This window comes from Diaporthe amygdali (assembly GCF_026229845.1).
Source record: "Diaporthe amygdali strain CAA958 chromosome Unknown NODE_1_length_4327563_cov_65_473760, whole genome shotgun sequence".
Taxonomy (NCBI): domain Eukaryota; kingdom Fungi; phylum Ascomycota; class Sordariomycetes; order Diaporthales; family Diaporthaceae; genus Diaporthe; species Diaporthe amygdali.
The window spans coordinates 89,761-114,011 of NW_026517021.1; the positions used below are offsets into that span (position 1 = coordinate 89,761).

Below are 24,251 nucleotides of genomic sequence, written 5' to 3' on the forward strand. Positions count from 1 at the left end.
GCCTGTACAGAAAGTTGAAGCGATCTGGGTGTAGACAAACTAACTGTACTCAGGCCCCCTTTGCGGCTCACATGCTAGAAGCGAGACGAACGTCGTTCATAGTTTGCCGTCGAGTTGTTTGAGGATGGAGAGTCAACGCAGCAATGTTTGAGAATCTGATTTAGACGCACAGGAATACATCCGAATAGATAGTCACAGCGTATTAGAATTGGCTCTTCGGAGCTGGTGTGCGGCAGGTATCAAGTAAATGATCAGGTAAAACCTGGAAATGTAACTGATATTAATGTCTCTTTTTACAGATTATTTGAACCATCACCGAATCAGATGAGTCGCCAATATGCTACCTCTGATGCGGTGTATCCGTGTATAGCTCGGCCGGCTGTGTAACCCTGCTCTCTCCACTCGCCTCGAAAACCGGTGGGCTGTATTGTTGCCTTAGTGGCTCTGCTTGTTTGGAGTAGAGCTCCCCTCCATTAAAATGATTCGGCGCCCAGTACTCTGATACGGCTCTGCTTCCAGCCTGTTGATTGGGGCCCATTGAAGGGTCCGAGTACCGCGGGTCTGCCCCAGCGCCGGGTGCGTTTGTTTGTTGCCGGCGTCGTCGTCCGAAAAAGAACCAACCTGCGCCGATGCCAATGATTGCTGCTGCTGGGATTCCAACACCGATTCCTATTTTCGCCCCTGTGCTTAAATTTGTGTCGGAGCTCGAAGGCTGGCTGCTCGTGGATGCTGAGGCAGTGCTGGTGCTGGTTGTGGAGGCTGGAGTAACGGAAGACGCCATTTGCGTACTTGTAGACAGCGTTGTGCTTGCCGACGATGTGGTGGTGCTGCTAGACGTGGATGTCGATTTCGCCTCGGTGATGTTGAAGTAGTGACTATTAGAATCTGAGGATGTTTTGCCTTCTTGGAAGACGGAGAGGTAGAACAGGTTTGACTCGGCTAGAGTCGCCGGTAAATTATCCGATACGGCTACGGTCCAATCGTAAACAGTTGTGTTCACGACATTTTCTGGAAAACTGGTGTCAGCTATACACACAACCGATGGGAGTCTCCAGTAATGTAGCATGATGCCAACAATCAAGGGGAAGTTCGTACGGAAGAGATATTGCCCCGGCAACATGTACTGTGTGCCATTCAGTTGGTACAAGAGCACTGATATGCCCGTGTTGTCTGGCGCATCACTCCATTGGACTCTTAAGTTTTGCCCGACAGTGTAGACTGCATTCGAGCTGAAGTCGCCTGTTATGCCGAATTGTGGAGGGTTCACGAAGTAGATTTCGGCGCGACTGACACGAGTCCAGAGTGCCAATAGGATTGGCAGTACTCTTGTACGCATCCTGGTCTATGGTTGTCGACGACTAGAACACAACTCTCCTTGGTGATGTGTAATGTCGTTTTCGAATCGTGAACTCTCGGGAGTCTGCAGTGGGACGGCGAAGCGGAGCAAGAAATGGGCAGGAGATATGCTTGGTCGGCTACGCCCCGGTAGACTGGTGGATGGTGATAAGGTAAACCGAGGAGAAAGAAGAAAACGTGCACAGATACATCACCACAGCACGGGGACGTCTGTATGGAATGCGCGTGTCAAGCCGGAGGCGCGCGACCGGTGGGCGGGGGCAGCAGATATATAGGGGTGCAGGGGCAGAATAAGATTATCTTTAGGTATGGTCTTACTGAAATGGGCAGGTCGACGGTAAATAAAAAAACAAGTAGTAGGATTTTCAGCCGCACCTACACCGGTTGGCGACTGAACATTAAAAAGGAACCTGGAGGAGCTTATCCAAATTCGAATTTATGGCGCGGGTCGCGCCCCCAGCAAATGTGACCCCGGAGATCGATCCAGGCAACAATCATTGCAGGTTCCGGCGCCAAGCTCTCTGTTCTCGTCGGTCTAGATTGGAGACGGATCTGTACCTTTCCATCGTACGGCTTCTCACATCCGCTCTATATCTCTTTGTACTGATCGTGGCATGGAAGCGCTTGGTCTCCTGGGGAGGATTTAAACTTCATGCATGCTCCGTGGAGGTGTTCACATTCAGGCGGCCTCCATAGAGACACAGGAGAACGGGCGAAAGATGAGCCAGCGATTGGACGATGCGAGGGATTTCGACCAACTGCATGCCCAAGAGAAGTTCCATTTGACTCCGTACCGACGTACGGAGGTTGGCCTTCAGAACCATGCTCTGGCTGTTGTCTCATTGGCCACTCGAAATCCTACAGAGAACCAACACCTCAAAAGATCCACCTGCGAAGTTACATTACATGCGATGATCCTACCACCGTCACCGTCACTGCCGGAGAAGCAAAGATGTCCATTGATATTGCTTCAGACTACAGACCAAGCACACCATAGGATAGACTCCGTGCTTGCCATGATCATTGACCATTTGTCATTTATCCAAACCCACGGCTTGACAACCTGTGAGGCTTAGGCGTCCCGGTCGGAGGACCGAATACGCCTCAATCGAAGATGGTCATCATTTTCCCCGATGTAACGCAACTGCCTACCGCACTACTGCAGACTAGCCGAGTCGACCCACTCAACTACCTGGATTGACCCGCCCAAATTCAAGGGGGATCGTGGACCGACGCTGTCGGTGGCTGTGGAGGTGTTGCAGACACATTAGTCATGTTGTTTGGCTTCCCAGGCTTCCCCAATCAACTCGGCAAAAGAGCCGCCAAGGAGTGGTAGGAGTGAGGCGCGGCGGGCGCAGTGCCTTTTAATATCTGTTCTTTTCCCATTGCTGCGGTAGCCAATGACAACCCCCTCTTTAATCTATCTGGCGCTTGCGAACATTAAGAACTGGACGAGCAACTCGCTTTACCGCCCGGTGGATTAGGCCGATCCCATTTCGTCTACGACTCTTTGACCCAAGCTTTTAGGGCAATTCTCGCTGCCCATCGGTCGCGGGTCCAAAGAACCCTGTTCCCGTCGACATTATCGATAAAGGATTCGGGCTGTGCGGCTGAACACCAAGACCTCATTCACTCGTTGACCACTTCCGTTCTGTGTTTCTACACATCACCATTCTTCAATGCCATTCTCTTCGCCTCACCTCCAGCTTGTTGTCGCATTGCTTCATTCATGGATTTCTCGAAGGATGTGCTGAATTTCTTTTACATGTTTGGCTGGACGAGGACGCCAAAGCGCATCGCTCTCCTCGCTGCATTTGGCTTCTTCTCTTTTCTGTATATTTTCATGGTCTTTGGATCGTTCCAGACCTCTCCAAAGGCGTCATTCGTCCCTGCAGGCATACCCAAGAAGCTCTGGTACAAACTAGGTCCCCGTGGGCTGACTACAGAGGTGCGGGCATGGACCGACAGCTGCATACAACAAAATCCCGAATATGAGCACGAATTTATGACGGACGAGATCAGCGAGACATGGGTTGCAGAAAACTTTGCCGACCATCCCGAAGTCGTCGAGACGTTTCACAACCTTACTATACCAATCCTCAAGGCCGACATCCTCCGCTACCTCCTGCTCTTCATCGAAGGAGGAGTCTACGCCGATCTCGACATCACCTGCAATGTACCCATAGCCGAGTGGATTCCCGCCGAATACCAAGCAAACTCGAGCCTTGTGGTGGGCTGGGAGTTTGACGTCGGCTGGGGGGAGAACATTGTCCGGGAGTTTGCAACCTGGACGATCATGGCGAAGCCCGCCTCTCCACACATGTGGTTGCTGATCGGAGAGATCATTCAGTTCATCAAAGACAAGCAAAAAGCAAACAATCTCGACTCGGTGGGACAGTTGACACCAGCTATGGTGGGCGATGTAGTGGATGCCACCGGCCCGAGGATGTTCACCAAGAGCATCCTTAGGAGTCTCGAAGAAGTCTTCCAAACCCCTATAGACAAAGATAGTATAAAGAATCTACGGCATCCGAAAATGGTTGGCGACGTGTTGATTCTGCCAGGGTACTCCTTCGCCGCGGACTCAAATCACTATCCGCCGGAGGAGCAGCTCGGACCTCCACTGGTAACGCACCATGGGGCCGGCTCGTGGAAAAACGAACATGGTGGCGAACTTGTCTAGATGTTGGATCAGGCCACCAATGATATATAATTTATGATTAATATTTTTTGATACCAGCCTAATTGACTTCGATTTACGCCCTAGCCCACATCGTGGCCGTGCGTAAGGGAACGACCGAATGCGCGTCTTTGAACTGGTGTTTCGACCGCATTCGTTTGCTGGACTTGCTTTTGTGAACTGCGTATGTGGGCAGCTTAATTTTAAGCGCAAGTGATAGCGTGATAGAACAATATCTCGCAAGGATAGAAGTCAGGATGAAGAGCAGGATGACAAAGAAGTGCGGGCGATGAGATAGATGACGACGTGGCTGAGACATGAGCTGAATACGGTAGGACCGTGGTATATAGGTAATCTTGGCCTCCTTTGTAGTAACTTGACCCTCAAAAAATATTTCCTATTTCTTTAAATCAATTCAGTGGCCTAATGAGGCCTTGACCACTGTGGGCTCCGAGAAACCACCGCCACGAGACATCTAGATTTGACATCGCTCCAATCATGACATACTAAGAATGGGTGTCACAAGTTACCTGTCGTATCTGAGTGGTTTTGTAATAGCGGCGAGGGCAAAGGGATAGGTCATTCAAATGGACTTCCTTCCAGCCTCAATCTTCAGCTCGGCTAGCATGAACACCGTCTTACGGTTGTCAGATGTCTGTCGCCCCAGGTCCGTCTCTGCAATTCCAAGGCTATTTTGTACAAGGACTCAGCATCCTCTATGCGGCCATTCATACGGTGATTGAGCGCCAAGCTGCATATTGTTCTCAATGTTCACTGGCTATCAGGCGCGCCTGCGCTGTGAGCACACTCTCTATGTCCTTGGCCAGCAAGCCAAGATCGTCCGGCCTCAGTTCCTGGGCAACGAGGGCACCATTGAGGCGTGTGACCAGTGTCTCTAGGTGATCAAGCCCTAGAAGCACTTCTTAGCCTCTCAGAACCTCTTTCAGGGTGTTTTCTGCGTCGCAAAAGTGGCCTTGCTCGCAACACATGCGTGCCAAACTTCCCTGGATACGAACACAATCTCAGTTTGAATGTCCATTGCCATACCTCCGTCTCGAGGTGACCGGCGTCGTACTTGGCTTGACACCATGCCAAGATCTGCTTGAAATATTTGATGTTGTTCTTCATGGAGTCCTCGTCTCGGCGATGCCAGGCCACTAGACCTTCCACCTTCAATGGGTAGCAGACCTTGATAAACACGTTAGGCTGTCACATTGTAGCAGGGACATGACGTCCTGTAGTCGTCTCTATTGCAGCACGATATCTTGCAAATTCCGTGAGACGTCAATAGCTGCGCCAAGCTGCAGAGTGCTTACAATACCACATAACACATACCCGAGGTATATTTCCTAGATATGAGGAATGTCGCTCTCCACGCTCGCTGATACATTGCTTTTGCTCTTCTCATTTTCTCGTCGGTCTGCAACGCATTGCCGATACCCCACCGTAAAGAAGCATCCCAACATGAGGCAGTGCGAGGCTGCTATCATGTCAGCTGAGACTGCTGCGCGCCCGCGGAGACGTGGCGCAGCCTGAAGGGACCTATCTAACCATGGACCATTGTGTGACACTACATGCAAACATTAGCACCGGCCACTTGAGCCGCTACAACGCGAATCCGGTTATTGAGCACCTGAACGTGATTCTATGTCGCACAACATTGATAAGGAACTACGGACGTCATCCGACGTGGAGCCAAGACCTGCTCGTTAGATACGCTGCTTGACTGCGCTGACCGGTCGTGAAATCGGCCAGCTCCTCATGCCTGATTGACACGTTAGATTGCGGGGCTCGGCAGGGAACATTGGAAACAATTCATTTGAGAAAGTCGATGAACTCCTCTACTGATTAAAAGTGCTGGGATGGGATCTATAAATCCACGTACTGACTCCATCGCTCCGCTCACATTGGCACTGTATTGTGCCATCGCTGATTTTGTACGGCAGTGTATAGTCTCCTAATCTCCCAAAACTCTCCATTTTTTACTTAATTTTGCACATACTACACCTCCGACTCACAAAACCATGGCAGCTGAAATTCCCTGTGTCGCAGGAGAGGCGACCTACACACTTGGACTGAGTATCTCTCAAGTGTCCGATGATGGTGAGAAGCGAACACATATGCGTTTGAGCATCCGCTTTCCACACAAGGACTTTGCCGAACGTCTGGAACAACACTTGAGGGGTGTTGACAACGGGGCCACCTTCAACAGGGAATCTGTCAAGATCAGCCGCGACGACACGCGCAAGGTGCACATCCTTCTGCCATCATGCGTTCGCAGAATCGAAACCAACGACAAAGGAATCACTTTGGTATTCAAGAAAAAGGAGGACGCCGATACTTGGAAAAAGCACTCGCAAATCTGGTCGCGGAAGGGGCAACAACCAACCGAGGTCGACGTCTACAACAAATGGACGCACAAAAAGCTGGCAGAGACCGTTGGTGCTTAAGCAGCATACTGTCCGTCTGCGGCTGCAGAGAATCAATCAACCTTACCATCTTTCATGTTGCTAGGAAAGAGGGCATCGCATAATCCGGATATAGTCTATGCTCCGACCTCCGAGTAGGAAGCCAGCGTAAGGCGTATCTGTAAAGTGCATGATAGGAAAAGCAAAAGTCAGCGTATGATGGTGTCTCAGTGGCTACCTTCACATTATATCTCTCCTGGCCTGGAGGTCACATTGGAGGTCGCATCTTGTGGGACGCAGGCATGTGGGTAGAAATAATTACGAATAGGTAGTTTTACCTTCGTTGTTAAGAATTATAAGGAAAACTGAAAGACAACATTTCGACGATCGGAATCACCCAGAGTGTGTAGTCAATCCGACTGAAAAGACTAACGCCACTGCTGACATTCTACCCCTTTTCAGCGGGGCTGCTGGATTTCGTGACTCTCGGTGAACATTCTTCTGTGGGTACCGTTAGTGTTTCTTAGTACTATATGACTCAGAAGCCCTTTATACGTTCACATACTGAACATGTGTTCACGCAAAAGACTGAAAGTTAACAGGAAAAATAACAAAGCACCAACGACATCTTGACGGAGTAGAAAAGTGCCGCCAACCATACGTTCTCAACAGTCAATAGAGCTTCCCCGGCTGTATGCTGGCCTAGAACATGACGAGTGCACGGGGTAACTAGGACTGACGATAATGGAGACCCCATAAAGACGTGTATTCTAGAGTAGCATATTAGCTAGAAACTTTCAAAGTAAGACAACCGTCCAGGATGAATATGGACAGTAAGGACTTCAGGAGGGTTGTACGCAACACGATACCTACAAATGCACTCGGGTAGGAGGGCTTACAAGCGAGTCAGAATATATCGCTCCGTAATGGATAAACTCAAGATTGCTTCTAGCAGGTATCAGTAATGTGTGTATTTTACTTTCAGGCTCGTGCGGTGTTCCACGCACGCTATCAATTTCCCAAAAATGTGCTGAGAAATTGGAGTGCAGATTATATGATGCGAATTAGTACATGCTTGCTTTCTATACATATGCTGGAACAAGGGTATCACTACACCACCCTTCTAACGAAACGTGCGGTGCCTGGCGGACGCTCACACAGTGTTTCCTTACTCTCTCTTCTTGCCGTCCCCACCACCACCAGCACCACCTCCACGAACCATCTCACTCTTGACCTGCTCCTCCTCGGCATCATACTCCTCTTCATCGCCTTCCTCATCATCATCATCACGGGCATTGCCCCGCTTCTCCTTCTCCTTCTCCAGGACCTTCTTGACGCGCTTCGAGTACGAGAGGTCCTTCATCTCGTCCCAGTCGACGTCGTACTCGGCAGCGATGGTCTTGATCTCCCTACGGAGGCCGTTCGCCTCGTTAACGAGCTGCTCCCAGCGGTGCATGTCGAAGCCGCGAGTCTCGTAGAGGGCGTTCTGGCGCTTGCTCACGGTGACGTTCATGGCGGCCTTGTAAGACAGGTCGCGGCTGATGTACATGAACCACAGGTAGCCGCCCATGATGGTGGTCAGGCCGACGAGGTAGGTGACGGGCTCGACCAGGTCCCAGCCCCACTCGGTCTGGAAGGTGACGTAGTAGACGACGCCCCACCAGCCGGCGAGGGCGGCGAACCCGCCCTGGGCGAGGCGGTGCGCGGAGCGGTGCGCGACCTCGTCGCACTCGCGCTTGATCCCCGCCAGCTCCTCGATCTGGCGCGACATGCGCCGCAGCCGCATGCGCATGTAGTATGTGCGGTCGTTGAAGCTCGGCACCGACACGCGCATCTCCAGGTTGTAGCCCTCGACCTCGATGGCGAACTCGCGGCCCCTTGCCGCGTCGCGGATGAAGTCGCCCATCTCGGTGCTGCTGCTCCACCGCACCCACGCCTTGTCCTTGTCGCTGTGCGTGTCCTCGGCCTCGTGGCCCAGCCCGGAGTATGACGCCACGTGCGGGTTTTCGGGGGTGTCTCTATCTTCATGCTGTAGTTTTCCCTTCTCGTCGTCATCCCTGTCCCTGGCGCGGGCTTCTTTGCGGGTGGTGGGTCGGTTCTCGGACGCGGCAGAGTCCTCTGCCCGGAAGTAGATGTTGGGGATCTTCTCCTTGCCGTCTTCTACCACGGGAGGGAGCTCTGCCTGGATCAGTCGCTCGACGTAGGATAGGGGCTGTTGAGGGTGGATGAGGAGTGCGAGTGGTTGGATGCTGTCATTAACTGAGATGGCGCGGCCGTAATCCTTGGTGTTGTTCTCTCTATCCTTCTCAACGCTTATGGGGAGGGGGACGATGAGCTTCAGGAGTCGAGTTGGTGTCGTCAAGAGCTTGCCTGTGCGTGGAGTGGATTGTCAGTGGGAACTCTCAGTCGTATGATCCTCGTTGGTGTTGCAAACTTACCTTTCGTATTAGTATTGGCATCTGGATCTTGAGCGGCTGGAGGCTTGTCCGCGTCTTCTCGCATCCATGGCCGCTTGACTTGCTTCTCCTTGACCCTGACTTCCTGCTCATCAGGGTCGAGGCCATTGGGATTCGAGGAGTGTGGCTTTTCTGCTGATACATCCCTCCGTATTACAGGGGAGTGGCTGAATGGCCGAATAGCAATGAGGGGAGGGCGACATGTTGACAGGGTTTTGGATCGCCAAGTGGTGCGAAGGGAGATGGAGAGGGAGGTTGAGGTCGCGATCGGATTTGGCGTGGCAAGCCTGCTCAGCTGGCAAGGCAGCCGGCGGAACGCAGAAGTCATTTCGGTTTCAATGACCACAGTGCTGCAGTCACTTGAGCCTTGTCGTTCCCTCCATCGTGGGAGTCGGACGTGTAATAAAGGAACAAAGCCAAGGGCCTAGATGGCGTCTCGAACGTCGCAAGCTTTCCAAGCTTCAGGAGGTCCGCTCCGGGGGTTGCTCTCGTTACGGTGACGTCACCCTGAGGCCTCGTCCGACGCCAGACAAAGAGCCAGAGCCGCCTCACTCAATCAGGACGTCAGCAGCTCCACACCGTCATTAATCCCGGCGCCTCTTTCATCACTGAGACCGCACCCACGTGGCCATCAGGAGCAAGCCCCAAATAAAATTCATGGTGAGTGACGAGATCCTACTTTCGCTCTCACTTGTGAACTCGCTGGTCAACCGAATGGCCGTGTCGTGGTGCCCAGGAGAGATCACCGCGAACATCCCACACATAGACAAGGTGTATTGGATGGGACCATGCTCTTTCCGATAAATTCAGACACCTACATGAGTGGATGCTGCGCAGCATCTTTTCCTCTATGATGTCTTTGAACTGAACATCGATGCCCTCGGTCAAATGGTCTCCTTTCCGGCTACCTCTTTCTGTAAGCTTTCTTCTCTGCGCTCTGCTGAATATGAAGTCTGCTCATTTCAAGGAATTATCCCAGCATCTGAGTACACCTTCCTGATATCAGCTATACACGGTTTGTGCCCGCTATTCCACCAGCAGACTGCAGTATAAGCTGGACAATATGGATAAGGTGAAGTTGCCCAATTACCTTTGGCGATGCTAACACCCGGATCGAGCCACAAGTTTCAGGATCTGCAGACCCAAAGTCCGAAAATTCTCGCCTGTAGTATTTTTTTATTTTGGAGTGAAGCCATGAAGACTTACTCGCGCAAAGAGCTCAGGTGCTGGAATGAGATGTGGTTTCCACACGTGTGAAATTCCACCCCCATATCCTAACAACCCAAGCTACCTAGGTAGAGATATCTGCGGTGTAAGCCCTGACAGCCATGGGCGATGTGGTGTGGATGTTGTGAGAAAGTCTTTGCATATCAAGTGTGACGACTAGGCGCATGGAAATGATTCATGTTCAGCTCGCCTCCGCGGCGAACAATCAGTTGAGTCGTGAATCCAAGCCGGCTCTCGGGTTCGCATAGCATATATCCGAATGTCCGAGATTGAGTGCTGAAGGAAGTGAAGGTATATTCCCAGAAATAATTTGATGAAAGCTGAAAATAAAGTTGCTACATAATTATCGGAATGAATCAGAAGCAGCTGGGAATTGATTCTACAATGATAGTTGTTTATCCAAGCTGAATTTACGGGCCCGGGCAGTAAGAGCATCGATAGTCTGTCTTAACTGATGCTCCACATATACCTGGCTCGGAGACTCGGATAAGCTATGCGAAACGCGCAGATCGCCTTTTATTATACCGCAGCATGCTAATTGGTTCCTTCTATAAATCGAAATGTTATGAGCTGTCTGTAAAAGATAACCCGCAGGATTTTGGTGTTGTATTATCCTCTGTGTGTATCAAATTTCTGTCCGAACAATGTTCCAACCCAGACTCTCGTTGGCAGTAGCCACAGCCATAATCGTACTATTTTTGGTCAAAAAGGTATTTGAAAGACGGAAAGCTCTGCACTTGCCGCCTGGGCCAAAGCCATGGCCGCTCTTGGGAAATATCACGGATATGCCCCCTAGGGGCCAGGTGGAATGGCGGCATTGGCTCAAGCACAAAGACCTCTATGGCCCTCTCAGCTCCGTCACTGCCTTGGGTCAGACTATCGTCGTCATTCACGACAAGCAAGCAGCGCTGGAACTCATGGAAAAGCGGGCAGTATCTCATTCTGGAAGGCCGAGCGCAACTTTCGCCATGGAAATGTGAGCCAAATCTCTCCTCTGAACACGGGCTGGATGTAGTGAGATGAGAATTCAGCGGAAGCCAATAACTAAGGTCAACAGGTGTGGCCTCAATAAAATCCTTGCCAGCCGACAACCTGGCCCGTCACTGCACCTGCATCGCAAGCTTGCGAACTCGCATCTTGGTTCCCAGGCCGCTATTCTCAGATTTGTTGGATTACAGGAAGCAGAAGTTGGAAGATTTATGGTGCGCCTGCTCGACAGTTCCGGTGTTGTTCTAGATGGCGCTATAAAAAGGCAAGCACTCATTACGACTCTTATCATTTTTCAGGCTTTCGTAGCCGAGACCCACTAGACCTGGGGCTGACGCAGATACAGCATGGTGGCTTCGATGCTTCTCAAGATGATCTATGGCTACCGTGTTGAGAAAGACAAGCCCGACCCTCTGGTCGAGATAAACGATCTACTGGTAGACATCTTCGCCTCAGCGACCGTGCCCGGAGCGTGGCTCGTTGACACTGTTCCATGGTTCAAACATGTCCCCGGCTGGATGCCCGGGACCAATTTCAAAGATGTGGCGCGCAAGGCACAGCTGGTGGTCACTGCGGCTGCTAGAATACCATTTAGGTTCGCAAAGCAGCAAGAGGAGACGAATGGCACAACAAAGCGAAACCCTTGCTTGGTAAGCGAGATCCTGCGCACGACCCAAGATGCGAAGATCATCAGCGATGAAGATATCCAGTGGACAGCTGCATCTCTGTATGGCGCCGGCGTCGATACGACAGGGTCAACACTTCGGACCTTCTTCCTGGCCATGTCGAAGTGCCCGGACGTGCAGAAGAGGTCCCAGCAAGAGATTGACAAGGTCGTGGGCGCTGAAAGGCTTCCGGGCCAGGGAGATCGTGCCAGCCTCCCATACATCAACGCGGTGGTCAAGGAATGCCTCCGTTGGCTACCATCGGTTCCGTTAGGCATCCCCCACGCCGCGGAGGCTGATGACGAGCTACACGGCTTCCGCATCCCTAAGGGCGCCATTCTGATGCCTTCGACATGGTGGTTCACGCGTGATCCATCGGTGTACCACGACCCAGAGAAATTCTTGCCTGAGAGGTACCTCGCCCCCTTCGAGGAGCCGGATCCGGCTAGCTTCGTGTTTGGCTTTGGCCGTCGTATATGTCCTGGAAGGCGCCTTGCTGAGGCGACTGTCTTCTTGACGATTGCAAAGGTTCTCGCCGTATTTAATATAAGCAAGGCTCTGGATGATGTTGGGCGGGAGGTCGAGCCGGAGATTGGTGTTGGGCCCGGCGCGGTCGCCTCACCTCTTCCCTTTTCTGTTGTCGTTGAGCCGCGGAGCGGGGCTGCTGCTCAACTGGTCTGCTCAATTCAGGCAGAACATCAATCAGAGGAGGGCGACGCAAAGCATCTTGACGAGGACGTGTCTCACTTGTTCCATTAGTCAGATTTGAACAACACTCGTGAGAAACTTTGGCCGAAAGACTGCGTAATGAAGGAACCAAGGGAGAAGACCTGATAACGGGTGAGGCAAACCCGCGAGTGGTGGAAAATTAATCGCATTGTTCGATTCTCTCGCCTGCAGCAAAGAGTGACTTGATCGAGTCTATTCACTCCTCCAGCAAGTGACTGACTACATACGCGCAAGACTATCGACATCTTTGGACGGCAGTGTTGTCGAGCACGTCAATCTAGATTATTAAAGTCCTGAAAAGTGACATAGCATACGCTCAATGATGTGAAAGACTCGCATGGTACATGGTTCATTGTGTTTTGTACTTGTTTCTATAATAATATGAACCCTGAGGTGAGTGAGGTCCTTATGGTGACCATATCCACTCCATGCCCTGCGGGATTTTGAAGCCTGAAATTCTCAGCCTCTGGAAGACACCACGAGGATCATACCTGGCCGAGGCAGCCTGCAAGCTCGCAATATTCTCAGGGCCTACCGACGCGAGAGGGTCCTGATCAGGCGACGCATAATTCAGATAATGCCAGCCCCACCCAACGCCTAGCTCATCCGCATAAGCCGCGACGGAGTCAGTCCAGTTCTTCATGATGGGCGCGGCATTGGCCTCGTTCTCGGCGCCGTTGACAGCCAGCGTCGCGAGGAACATGATGCCGTCGCCGCCGTCCATCCAGTAATCGAGCCCCATGACGTTGCCGCCCTTCTCGACACCGTGCCGGGCGATGATGTTGTTCAGCGGCTGGAACATGCATAGCGTGTTGAATCCACTATCGGCAGTCATGGTCGCGTTCAGCTGGCCCACGGCGAACTCGTGCGCCGCTACCGCGAACCGCATCACGCGCGCGTCGTTCTGGAACCCTAGCGTGCGCCAGTTGTTCCGGAACCCGGCTGGCTGGCCTGCACCCAGCTCGTTGGTTATGACGGTCAGGTCGGCCCGCCGCATCGTGTTGGAGGTGATGCCGCTGACGTTGAGGTAGACCTCCGCTGCGGGCGGGTTTTCGATCCCGAGGGTGTTCTCCAGCGCCGTGTTGAGTACCATGCCGCCGAGCGCAGGCAGGTAGGCCCAGTATATGATAGAGCTGGTGTTCCGGTCGCCAGCCGCGGCCTCGGTGAAGCTGACCATAGCGTCGATGAGCGCATCGCCCGCGCTGAGGTCGTAAATCAGGATGCCTCCCCAGATGGCTGGGTCTGTGGCGTTGGGAAACTCTATAGCGTACATGTCGTAGCGCGTCACGATGCCCAAGTTGCCCGAGCCACCCTTGAGCGCACGGAACAGGTCAGGGTTCTCGTCTGCGTTCGCATTGACCACACACCCATCGGCGAGCACCACCTCAAAGTTGGCCACCGTATCACATGCCATGCCGTGCGAAGCTGCATAAAAGCTGTTGCCGCCGCCGCTCAGGAACCCGCCCACGCCGACCGTGCCGGCGCGCCCGCCCGCAACAGTGACGCCCTGTGGTGATAGGGTGTTGTAGACGTCTTGCCAATGGCCGCCGGGTTGGACTGAGGCAAGTTTGGTGGCGGCATCGTAGGTCGTCGTGTTAAGGTCTATTTGACGACGAGAGTCAGACATTGCCACTTTCGACTCGAGGGACGAGCGTATCTCAGGAGCATACTCCTCTTAAATCATGGTTTCACAACTCAAAAGTAGAGAGGGGAAAAAGTTGTTATACTGCCATGAGCAGCGTACCGGGCTTACTTACAGCCCAAGTCGATCGTCACTCCTTCAGCCACACTATTGGACAAGGCAAAGAAGCCATGACCACCGCCACGGATTCCGAAGGGACAGTTATTGGCGGTGAGTGTTCTAATGATAGAAGAGACATCCTCTGCTGCCTCGGGCTGAGCAACGCACCATGGGTCCAAGGCTGCACTCAATGACCAGTATGTCGACATGCGGTCCGAGTAAAGTGTTGTATTAGGATAGTAGGTCTTGGCCTGCAGACCTGGCTTCAAGGCAAGTGCCGAGCACTACACACGTGGTGGTGTCAGTCGGGCAGTCTGTGCGAAACATGGTATTGCTGGTAGTGGTGCAGTGGTGGTGCGGACAGCAAGGTGCGGCAGGCTGCAGCCAAGCGGCAGATCATGATGGGACAGTAGGATTCAAGTGTAGGAAGCTTTTAGTGAGAGTGTAAGTGTGTGAATGAGTGCACCTACACATGTTTCTGCTTGGGATGTAGCGCAAACTGGCGTAAACAGCGACGCCAGCGTCAAGGCACCGCACATGGCCACTGTTTTCTTCGTGGTGGTGGCGTGGCCCACGACATCAAGCTGTAGCGAAGTCATTATTGCACAAAAACGAGCGTATTCACCAAAAAAGAACCAGTGAATGAGGCTCAAAGCAAAGGGTCGGTACCTCTGAACATCTTTTCTTGGTCGTTCACGGGCCAGAGGGCGGCTTGCTTAATTATGTGTTGTCAATTCCAAACCTGGGCGGAAGAATCCAGTCGGAGTGGATGTCTTGAAATCGTTAGCCTGACTGGGGCCGATCTTGCTAGCCGTTACATCGGAGAAAGGTGAGGGTGTACAAGAGAGGAGCTTCCCGTCAACTCGCAGAGCCGGCATCTCTGGCCGGAATGAGAGGTAATTACTTGCCGAGGGACAAGATACTGGCGGCTTGGACAATACGCGGTCTCTCTTGAGTCAGTTATCACTTGTGCTCCTGTCGTCACAATGCATTATTAAAGCATACAGGGGTAGAAGGGTTACCACATGAACTCATCGTAGGCTCCAAGTCTATTGCTACTCGCACGAACCCTACCAACAATACCTAGAGACTTGCCCGGGATGGGCGGTGATGGGTCTCCAGAGATGAGACGTGATGAGAACTCGGCACAGCAAAGGAGAGACCAGCAGTTCCGGTTATAATCGAAGCATTGTCAAAGAACGTGAGATGCCCGTGTTGACCTTGCTGGAGTCAGTCTCGCCTAGAAGAATGGTCTCTTGGTCTTCTTGCCGGGGCCTAGGCTGCTCCTCTGCCTAGATTAAGTCCAATTAGACGCAGGCTCGGGAACCAAGGGACGTGTTTTACGCAAACTCTAATGCTCTTAGCTCCCATCGCCCGCCCCGCTCCGCGCGCCATCCTAAAGGCCACCCTAAGCTTTCAGACGGACTGGTCGGATCGTCCACGCGCGTGGAACGGCTCTGCCGTCGTTAGGCTTTGACCTGAAGGTATCTTCAACACTTACGTCTGGAGGGCATTCTCCTTATGGACTTGTTGCCAGGGTAGTGAAGGCAAGGCGGAATGCAACACTTCACCGTCCAAGCGTAGGTCTTTTTAACCTACTGGGGCAGCGGCCCACCCGGGAGGCAAAATCTGGTCTCTGATCTTCGATCCCGCGACTCCACTACCGGAGAAGCCCTTCCACATCGAGGCCAGGGAACCGATGAACTACCGCCCTACGCCCAGGCAGGCAGGCACGGAAGTTGGGAGAGGAGGACTCGCCCCAAGGCTCTATGCGTTCCAAGATACAGTAGTATCACGCCTCGGAGTATCTACTGTTCCATCCCCAGCATCTCGGTTACGGCCAAGTTTTCTAGAATGAGCCTAGAAGCCCGACGTGGCTGCAGCTCGAAGGATCGGAAACGGCCACGCTTGGAACCTTAATCAGATGCACACTTTCACTGCCAAGTGCGCTCCAACGTAGACCCCAGCTACCTCTTGGGCCTAGACAAATGGTCTTGAAATGGTCTTGTTATCACGGATTGCGTGGTTGTCCCGTCGTACATATTCCAAAGTGTGTGCCCAGTAGCTGAGAGGAATGTTGATCAGGGAGCCTCCATGATTTTGACTGAAGCTCGCTCGCGTGCTTCCACAGATGAAAGGCAATGAAGATCTAGAAAGGGGATATGTGGGATGAATCGGAGGTTTCGAAGTGTAGATCCGGCTCGATGAGACGACAAGCAAGATTGGCGGAATTTGTTCTCCGAGATCAACATGCAAGTGGACACTATGCAAGGGCATTTTGTAGCATAAGAGATTCCTTAGTAGAAGTCAACGAATCGTTGTTGAGTTGACTAGATGACCCGCAATTCTCAAGGGAATGGGCCCATGTGTCTAGACTTGGGTCAACATTTCCTTGTGTTAGAGAGAAATCTCATCCGCAAGGAATGTAACCCAGTTTCGAATTTCAGTGACGACTGGTGGACTTGAATAAGTCTCCTCCACGTATCCTGGCCGTCCCATCTATCAGGTTGTGCGAACAGACTAGGGCTGGCCGAGATTTAGGTTTAGTTGTGCGATGTTTACCGAGACTTTTCCTTGGCCAGGTCCTCCACAAAGCAAGACCTCCCCTCCGTGAACCCAAACCTGCAGGAGGGTTTGCACAATCACGTCGATGAGGCGATGATTATTTTCCGTGCTCGCCACCCATGGGCCAAGTGTAATAAAGGGAAGGTGTGGACCCTGTCTGGTCCCCTTCTCGTCCTGTGATCGCCCAATCTCCAGATCTCAAGCGCGCTTGTGTCCCTCAAAGGTGCCTCCTAGTCGTCCTGAGACGTGCAACGGTTCACCGGTTTCCAACTTTCAAGCGCGCGTGTCAGTTCCCTTGCATCGGTTGCCCAGTCTCTGGAAGAGGCTCTTGATCCCTGAGTGCTCGGCGCAGCCTTATCACCTGCAGTTGTTGAGCAACAAAAAGGGGCTGAGCCTGCAGGTCCACACTTGTCCCTTTCCCCCGCCTCACTTACCGCACCACCCTTTCATTCACGTTGCCTTCTCAAAAGCGGTCCCGCTTCTTGTCTTGGCCTGTCCGGTCGACGTTCTTTTATTTACTGTCTCTCCCGAGTCCGGCTCTCACTTCCGGAAAATCGGCGCCTCAGACCTCGTGATCGTTAACATGTCTGTCGTCGACGGGGTTGTGGTACTGGTACCTCCACCGCCAGGCTACAATGTCGACTTTGATAATCCTCAGCGACAGGCGGATGTTGCAACATACTGGCTGGCTGGCTTCGGCCTCGTATTTGCAATGCTCTTTACCGCGCAACGGGTATACGTGAAATTGGTTGTCGTCAAAAGATTTCAGCTTGATGATTGTACGTTTATGATTTATACCGCATGATGGTGATTATAGTAACCGGAGTACCTCCATCGCGCGATCTTGGTGCTGATATTTTTGTGAATAGGGCTACTCTTTCTGGCCTGGGTGAGCTCCCCTAGAGACTTGTATCACGGTAATCGGCTAGAATCTTACAATGACAGGTCACTTCAATAGCAACTCAATTTCTAGTCCTGTGTAAGCACCAGCCCTATTTTATGTGACGAATATGAGATCTGATAAATATGGTGAGAACAGACATGTTCGCATCAGCCATAGGCGGCGTACATTCATGGGAGATCTCGCTTGTGAAGTTCAACCGGTACCTACTAGTAAGCTTAATAACTCGGGAGGCATCTCGTCGCAATCCATCAATCAATGCAACATTTACTAAGACTTTTCGATATCTAGGTCGTATACATCGCATCCTGGATCTATGTTCTAAGCGGAAGTTTCGCAAAGATAGCTCTACTTGTTTTCTACTTGAGACTGTCACCGCAGCGGTGGTTCCGCTACTCGATATTTGCAACGCTTGGTCTCGTCATCGGGTACACCACAGGAATTTTCTTCAGTCTGATCTTCGCGTGCGATCCTATCGAAAGGAGTTTCGACGTCACCATCACTGCCGGCTCATGCATCAACTCAGCAGCGCTCTACATTGCAACTGCGGCTGCGAATATCATCTCGGATGTAATCCTCTTCATTCTGCCTATCCCAATGCTTGTTGCCCTACAGGTTCCACTCAAGCAGAAAATAGGCCTTATGTGTATCTTTGGCGTTGGCTCCATGTGAGTTGGCCAAACACCGCATGAGATTCAGGAAATGTTCTTTGTGACTAACATCAATGCGATAGCACCATCGTGACTTCAATTCTGAGAGCAGCGGTCCTCCCCTCACTACTCACATCTACCGATCCGACATGGGACGTATCCTATGCCAGCTTGCTGATGTATGTCAACCGTCTTATGAGTCCAAGCTGACCCAGCTAACGCCTTTGCAGTGTGGTCGAAGCGAATCTAATCATCGTGTGCGGAATGCTCCCCACCCTCCGAAAGTTCATTCTGTCAGTCGCGCCGAGGCTCATCGACGGAAGCACTTATGGCCGCAGCAAAGGCAGCAAGACACCCAAGACACTCGGCCGGTCAGGGCTTGTCACGTACGGATCGACTCCCTCCAAGGGTCTATCCCGTCATCGCGACGGGTATGCCAAGTTTGGCTATGGTAGTGACGACTATGCGATGGAACCTATTCCTCTGGCTGGAACGCGAGGCACGCCGAGCGACGGGATGAAGAAGAGCGAGGTTACGGCAACGGTCATGGCAGGGAACCGTGTCAGCGACTGGGACGATGATGGAAGGCCGCTGAACACGCCTCGCAGTGCTGAGAGCCAGTTACCAATCATGGGTGGGAGGAATCAGGGGATTCGAACTACGACGAAGATCGAAGTGTTCTACGAGGGTGAGGCGCCTGGTAGGGCTGTTTGAAAGTTCAAACACGCATTGAACTCTGGCCCAGGGAATTTCTTACGGGCGGATGAGTCAACTTGTGACGAGGAAAAAACGGTGGGTCAAAATACATATTATTGACGGTCAATGTACATATCTGCTCTTCGTAGCGAATTCCCATATTCTTAAACAATAATTGACAAAGTGTGTTTAGCCGAATCCGTCAGTACAATAGTGCAACGGTACCAACCTATTGGTCAAATGATTTGGACAACTATGAGTTACGCCGAACGAAGGTCGGCGCTAGTTCAAAATTTTCAAAATTCCGGATTTTCTGTTCCCACTGGCTTAAGAACATGAATGATTTTTGGAAATGACAAGACGTACTTATATAGTTTTTAGAAGATTGTAAACACATATCTCGCAGTGATTTAGTCTATGCGACAACTCTTTGTCTCAATCCGTTCGTATTTCTCCACAGACATAATTATGTCCGTTAAGTTCAATTCTATTATAGATCAAGAATAATGCACTAGCCTGAGTCCCTTGATGTATACATGAAAAATATTGGTCGTAATCATGGCCTATAATAAAACCCATGATCAGGAAAGATTACCGAAAAAGGTTTTCACACGTCTGGTTCAACATGGATCCCACGACTACAACGAGAAGATATCCAGACACCATGCCTTTTCAACAACTGAAAGCTTATCTCATTATGAAAGTCCTGTGTTCACTCCTACCTGTCGCAGAGCAATCGCTGCAATTTTTCTTCTTGGCGAGGAGACTGTGCCGACTATTACAGGACCTAATTTTGCAAAGATATTCCCATGCCCGTGTCCGTTGGAGAGGATGGATCCCCATTGTGGCATTCCCGTGGAGAGGTTGGATCCCCATTGCGGCCGGAGAGCCAAGAGAAATTAAGACCCTCGATTCTCAAAACCTAGAATATCATTGCCCGCTCGACAACGGCAGACACTCCTTCGAAATCACCAGTCAAGACCTGGGGGCACTCTCGGCGATTCCGACGGAGCTCCTGTGGTCGATCACCAAGCACCTGGATATCCCGTCTCTGACTGCATTCCGCCGCGTCTCGAAGTACGCGAGAAATGTCGTCGACGAAAGTTTTGAGTATCAGTTCACTATGATACACGCACCGCAGATGTAAGTGCACGGGAACTTTGAACTCAGGAGCGCTAAAGAGAAGCCAGCTGACATGTGGAACCAATAGTATACGCGGTGCCTTGACGCTTGAAGCCAACAACTTCACTTTACAAGACGCCTATGCCACACTCTTGAACGGAAGCTGCACGGATTGCGGACTCCAGGGCGACTTCATCTACATGATTACATGCGAGCGAGTCTGCCTCAAATGTATGATCGAGAAGCCCAGGTGGAGGCCGATAACGGATGAGCATCTCCACATAGTCTCGGTACCAGACGAGATCATCGAACGAATGCCATACGTGGCGGCCAAGCCAGGGATATACGGGACGCCGGATGGCTATTGTGGTCCGATTTCGAATGTCAGGGTGCTTCTGAACCAGTGGAGGCGCGAAGACTTTCACATGCGACTCCGGGATACGAAAATTTGCGGCGAACCTTACTACAGTCGCCAAGTGCAGTATGGGAGGTTGAGTGGGCTGGCCATGCCGTTTCTGGTATGTGTCAGAGCTCCACCTATACATCGCGCGTAGGATGCGACGTATCTTTTTTGGACACCGCAACTAGATATGGATTTTGTTGGATTCGGATTGAGAGGATATGGCATGCCCAGGTAGCTTCTTGCTTTTGTATGATACATGTCGGCTAGTCCTTGCCTTGGCTCTCGCGACAATTGCTCTTAGACCAACAGTTTCACGACACATTGACCCAGTTATCGGCAGAACAAGAAGGATACTCAAATTTCTGGGTGAGATAGAAAATAATCAAGTGTTCTACCCCAGCCAGCCTCCGTGATGCTCTGGTGCTTTGTCCAACAGACCATCCAGGAGCCCATTCCTGGCTGCGTAAGTAATCAATCTCAATCATCCATTCATCTTGAACCCATCTCTGAAGCTCTGCGTTTGCCTCTGAGCATCTATAGTCAGCTCACTGGAACGATGTGTGACCACAAGTGTTCTCAGTGATTCGACGCTTCACCGACAATACTCCCCTCATGTCCATTCATCGTGACTGCTGTATCCATGGGCGGCATGTAATCAAGGACAAAGGCAACTCTGTCCGGCGTGACTCGCGGGAGCTTTTATGATGATGTTGTGGACATCACTGGCATACTTGGACATTTCGACCAGGGGCTCATCCGCAAAGACTTCTAGCTCCCGAATGTGATATTACGTGGGTGTGATTCCATTTTTACATGATGAACGAGTTTGAGTTTAAGTCGCTATCAGCTTGAGGCTTGAGCAGTGCTATGGAGTACTGCGTGTTGGGAAGAGTAAGAAAGGGATATGGCCTGTACCAAGACAGAACAGAATGAATTGATACATTCTGCCGAGACGACATAAACACCTTAGGGGTCTCTCATTGATCAAACAACGAGCAGATTCTCATGAGGGTTTGGAGTCGTCTGTGAAAGTCTGGATCTGACTTTATCCTGATTGAATCGACATTCTCAGGTGTTAGTGGGGAGTTTGTTGATAGGACCTCCCCCCCTGTGCTTGCTGACATCATTGTGCTGAGGCTCTGTTGAAGTGTTCGTCCTTTAACACTTGGTGATGGAATCTGTGGGAGCCTTGACCGTTCCTATCCCTACCTGTATCCACCACCGTACCCCTCGCTATGCCCGTGGCTGGAACCCTCACCGTAGTCCTCATAGGTCTGCTGAGGTTCATCATCCATCAAGTCCATTTCCAGATCCTGTGGAATGTCACCGAACTCGGCTCCAATACTGGAGTACGTCGCAGATCCCGTGTGGGTATAGCCTCCCTGGTCAGCAGACATCCCCGCGCCAGCACCCGACAAGAGCCCAGCCTGGTCCACGAGCTCCGTCGCTTCGTAAACATTTTGCTGCAAGTATTGAGCGCGTTCCTTTTCTCTCTGTCGCTTCGCAGCGCGCTCACGATCGGCTTCGTCTGCCTGCCTCTTGTATTCGGGCCAGTTCGTGTATCTGTCGCTACCTTGCTCTTTTGCCTCACCCTCACAAACGCGACAAGCTCGTCTCGACATTACGTTCGGATGAGGCTTTGCTGTTTGAGTCCCACACCTACCCCACTCCAGGCTCTTATTTATCGCTTCCTGGCATAGCTCGTATTTTGTGGGCACCCGGCACCTGAACTCGATCAGATCGTGGCAGTCGCGACACTCAATGTTAGCCTCGTAGTAGAAGCACATGATGTTTACCGTTTCCAGTGATCTGTATTCCAGCGGCTGTGGCTGGGAACTGGTAGACGTCTCGTGTATCGTTGTTGTTCAATGCCTTGACGGATTTGATCGTCTGGTGCTTGTCTTTCTCTGATGATGATCGTGATAGTGCTGATCTTGCCGTGTCCCTGAGCTGGTGAAGTGAAAGACAGGGAGAGAATCGAAAGAGCATTTGGCGGTTTTTATAATGGAAGGATCCGGTGTTGAAGGATGAATCACTCAGAGGCCGTCATGACTGACACCGGTTCGGGGCTGATGCGCAGTGAAGGTCCTGTCTGTACGCAAGTCACACAATGACATGATCGCTGCCCCGATGCCCTTTCGTTCCAACATCTAGGTCAGGTGTCAGGAGATCTTCCATCAACGGCTTCGAAACAACACTGAGGATCTCTGGACACACTTTTACGGTTAATATACAATGATCCCAATACCGAAGCAGCGGTACGATGGGCCCGATACACGTGTTGCTTCCCTGAAGATTGGGTAAATCCAGATGTCGTCCCCGAAGGACTCTCATGACCGCCAAGGCCAATCTTCAGGCAGAAAATGGCATAGATGCGTTGTGCTGGAACCAAAATATATCCATTATAATTGCGATATATTCAGTTTGGTCTTGATACGGTTCCACAGGTCTTATCACTGGACTTGGAGTCAATAGTAGACCTGCAACATAACCGAACACTGAAAGACGAGACCTATTCTTTCCATGTTTGTTGAAACTATGCATTTCGTCATCGCCAATATTATTCAACGTCAATGCCCGCACTGATTATCGAATGCAGAAGGAATGTTTTAAGTTGAGTAATCATGTATGGATCTAGATTAGTTGAACTCAATCTATTGCGCGCAGTCAGGCAAAAAGGCTGACCATGTATTGTGGGGCCCACGAAAGCATGGTCCAGCGTGGTACCTAGGTATCCTAGACACCATCGGCATTCTGGTACCACGGGCTCATCTGCGCAAGCTTTGGGATTTGCAACGTTTCTATGAGTGAATGTCACTACATGTTCCCAATGACCAACGCCTTATTCGACGGGCAACCATTCTGGGGGGGGGGGGGGTCTGGACGGGGGATTCAACGTCCAAGGTGGGGGAGTTGTAGCATGGCACCTGGGCCGCGAGAAATTCAGGTCCCTGTGAAGGGCTCCCTGTAAGGAGCAATATCAGTAACTTGGGCCGTGAATAGCCCTCGATTGTCACTCGCATCGTGGATGATGGTGTTGCTGTCTGGCGTTGTTTCCTGAAGCCAGGTTCTGGGCTCACAGGCGACTGACCCATGTGCGTTTTGGAGTAGGCAAATTTGCTCGAGGTGAACCGAGGTATGCAAGGGCCACTATTAGCCGCGGCCGAATCCCGCCTGACTGTTGAACAGCAAGATTGCTCAGAACAGGGGATACAATGCTATCCCATCTCCACTGCCATTCTGTCTCTTTCCAATCTGTAACCTCTTCCTTGAGACCTCTGCTCTAGCCCCAATGGTCTTGTTAGCTTCAAAATCGGAGGGACCCAGAAGCAAGTGGTTTTGGTTCTGTAGTAAAGTAGCCATGCTACAAGCGTTCCCGTCAAGGCCAATCGAGGAATCAAGACATAACTCCCATATGATTTGGATCATCCACCTACCCTGGTCCTAGCCGTGTTAGTCGGAAGTTTCCCGACCATCTGCTTAGTCCCCGAGCCATGTAACGGGGCAGGTAGCCAATCCGGTGTGTTAGAATTACGCTGAGACATCGGAAACGGCAGAGAGCAGCCCTAGATGCACCTGTGCTGACCATTAGAGGGGCCTTGACTGGGTTCGTCTGAGCGCAACGATCCACGCAGGGCAGGGCAGAGCAGGGCAGGGAAGGGCAG

At 51.6% G+C, this 24,251-nt stretch overlaps 9 protein-coding genes across 9 annotated transcripts; 5 read left to right on the forward strand and 4 right to left on the reverse strand.

The window, feature by feature from the left end:
- Positions 1 to 340: 340 nt before the first annotated feature.
- J7T55_005581 (uncharacterized protein) lies at positions 341 to 1,336 on the reverse strand (the record flags this gene model as incomplete). Its single annotated transcript, XM_053136769.1, has 1 exon — positions 341 to 1,336. One exon carries the CDS (start codon positions 1,334 to 1,336, stop codon positions 341 to 343), a length of 996 nt encoding a protein of 331 aa, XP_053000352.1.
- A 1,293-nt stretch (positions 1,337 to 2,629) lies between these two features.
- On the forward strand, positions 2,630 to 4,039 carry J7T55_005582 (uncharacterized protein; the record flags this gene model as incomplete). Its single annotated transcript, XM_053136881.1, has 2 exons — positions 2,630 to 2,688; positions 2,884 to 4,039. The coding sequence occupies 2 exons, from the start codon at positions 2,630 to 2,632 to the stop codon at positions 4,037 to 4,039; spliced, it is 1,215 nt and encodes a 404-aa protein (XP_053000353.1).
- A 2,021-nt stretch (positions 4,040 to 6,060) lies between these two features.
- J7T55_005583 (uncharacterized protein) lies at positions 6,061 to 6,486 on the forward strand (the record flags this gene model as incomplete). Its single annotated transcript, XM_053136991.1, has 1 exon — positions 6,061 to 6,486. One exon carries the CDS (start codon positions 6,061 to 6,063, stop codon positions 6,484 to 6,486), a length of 426 nt encoding a protein of 141 aa, XP_053000354.1.
- Positions 6,487 to 7,612: 1,126 nt separating this feature from the next.
- On the reverse strand, positions 7,613 to 9,228 carry J7T55_005584 (uncharacterized protein; the record flags this gene model as incomplete). Its single annotated transcript, XM_053137099.1, has 2 exons — positions 7,613 to 8,814; positions 8,883 to 9,228. The coding sequence occupies 2 exons, from the start codon at positions 9,226 to 9,228 to the stop codon at positions 7,613 to 7,615; spliced, it is 1,548 nt and encodes a 515-aa protein (XP_053000355.1).
- A 1,684-nt stretch (positions 9,229 to 10,912) lies between these two features.
- On the forward strand, positions 10,913 to 12,538 carry J7T55_005585 (Cytochrome P450 oxidoreductase OrdA-like protein; the record flags this gene model as incomplete). The annotated part of the gene is made up of 3 exons (XM_053137208.1): positions 10,913 to 11,103; positions 11,306 to 11,329; positions 11,461 to 12,538. The coding sequence occupies 3 exons, from the start codon at positions 10,913 to 10,915 to the stop codon at positions 12,536 to 12,538; spliced, it is 1,293 nt and encodes a 430-aa protein (XP_053000356.1).
- A 376-nt stretch (positions 12,539 to 12,914) lies between these two features.
- On the reverse strand, positions 12,915 to 14,848 carry J7T55_005586 (FAD binding domain-containing protein; the record flags this gene model as incomplete). The annotated part of the gene is made up of 3 exons (XM_053137317.1): positions 12,915 to 14,110; positions 14,266 to 14,533; positions 14,720 to 14,848. 3 exons carry the CDS (start codon positions 14,846 to 14,848, stop codon positions 12,915 to 12,917), a joined length of 1,593 nt encoding a protein of 530 aa, XP_053000357.1.
- Positions 14,849 to 17,397: 2,549 nt separating this feature from the next.
- Positions 17,398 to 19,079, forward strand: J7T55_005587 (uncharacterized protein; the record flags this gene model as incomplete). The annotated part of the gene is made up of 7 exons (XM_053137428.1): positions 17,398 to 17,593; positions 17,684 to 17,703; positions 17,760 to 17,793; positions 17,854 to 17,927; positions 18,007 to 18,383; positions 18,449 to 18,544; positions 18,596 to 19,079. The coding sequence occupies 7 exons, from the start codon at positions 17,398 to 17,400 to the stop codon at positions 19,077 to 19,079; spliced, it is 1,281 nt and encodes a 426-aa protein (XP_053000358.1).
- A 646-nt stretch (positions 19,080 to 19,725) lies between these two features.
- On the forward strand, positions 19,726 to 21,358 carry J7T55_005588 (uncharacterized protein; the record flags this gene model as incomplete). Its single annotated transcript, XM_053137537.1, has 5 exons — positions 19,726 to 20,204; positions 20,272 to 20,701; positions 20,896 to 20,952; positions 21,023 to 21,049; positions 21,254 to 21,358. The coding sequence occupies 5 exons, from the start codon at positions 19,726 to 19,728 to the stop codon at positions 21,356 to 21,358; spliced, it is 1,098 nt and encodes a 365-aa protein (XP_053000359.1).
- A 433-nt stretch (positions 21,359 to 21,791) lies between these two features.
- Positions 21,792 to 22,373, reverse strand: J7T55_005589 (uncharacterized protein; the record flags this gene model as incomplete). Its single annotated transcript, XM_053137648.1, has 1 exon — positions 21,792 to 22,373. The coding sequence occupies one exon, from the start codon at positions 22,371 to 22,373 to the stop codon at positions 21,792 to 21,794; it is 582 nt and encodes a 193-aa protein (XP_053000360.1).
- Positions 22,374 to 24,251: the final 1,878 nt, after the last annotated feature.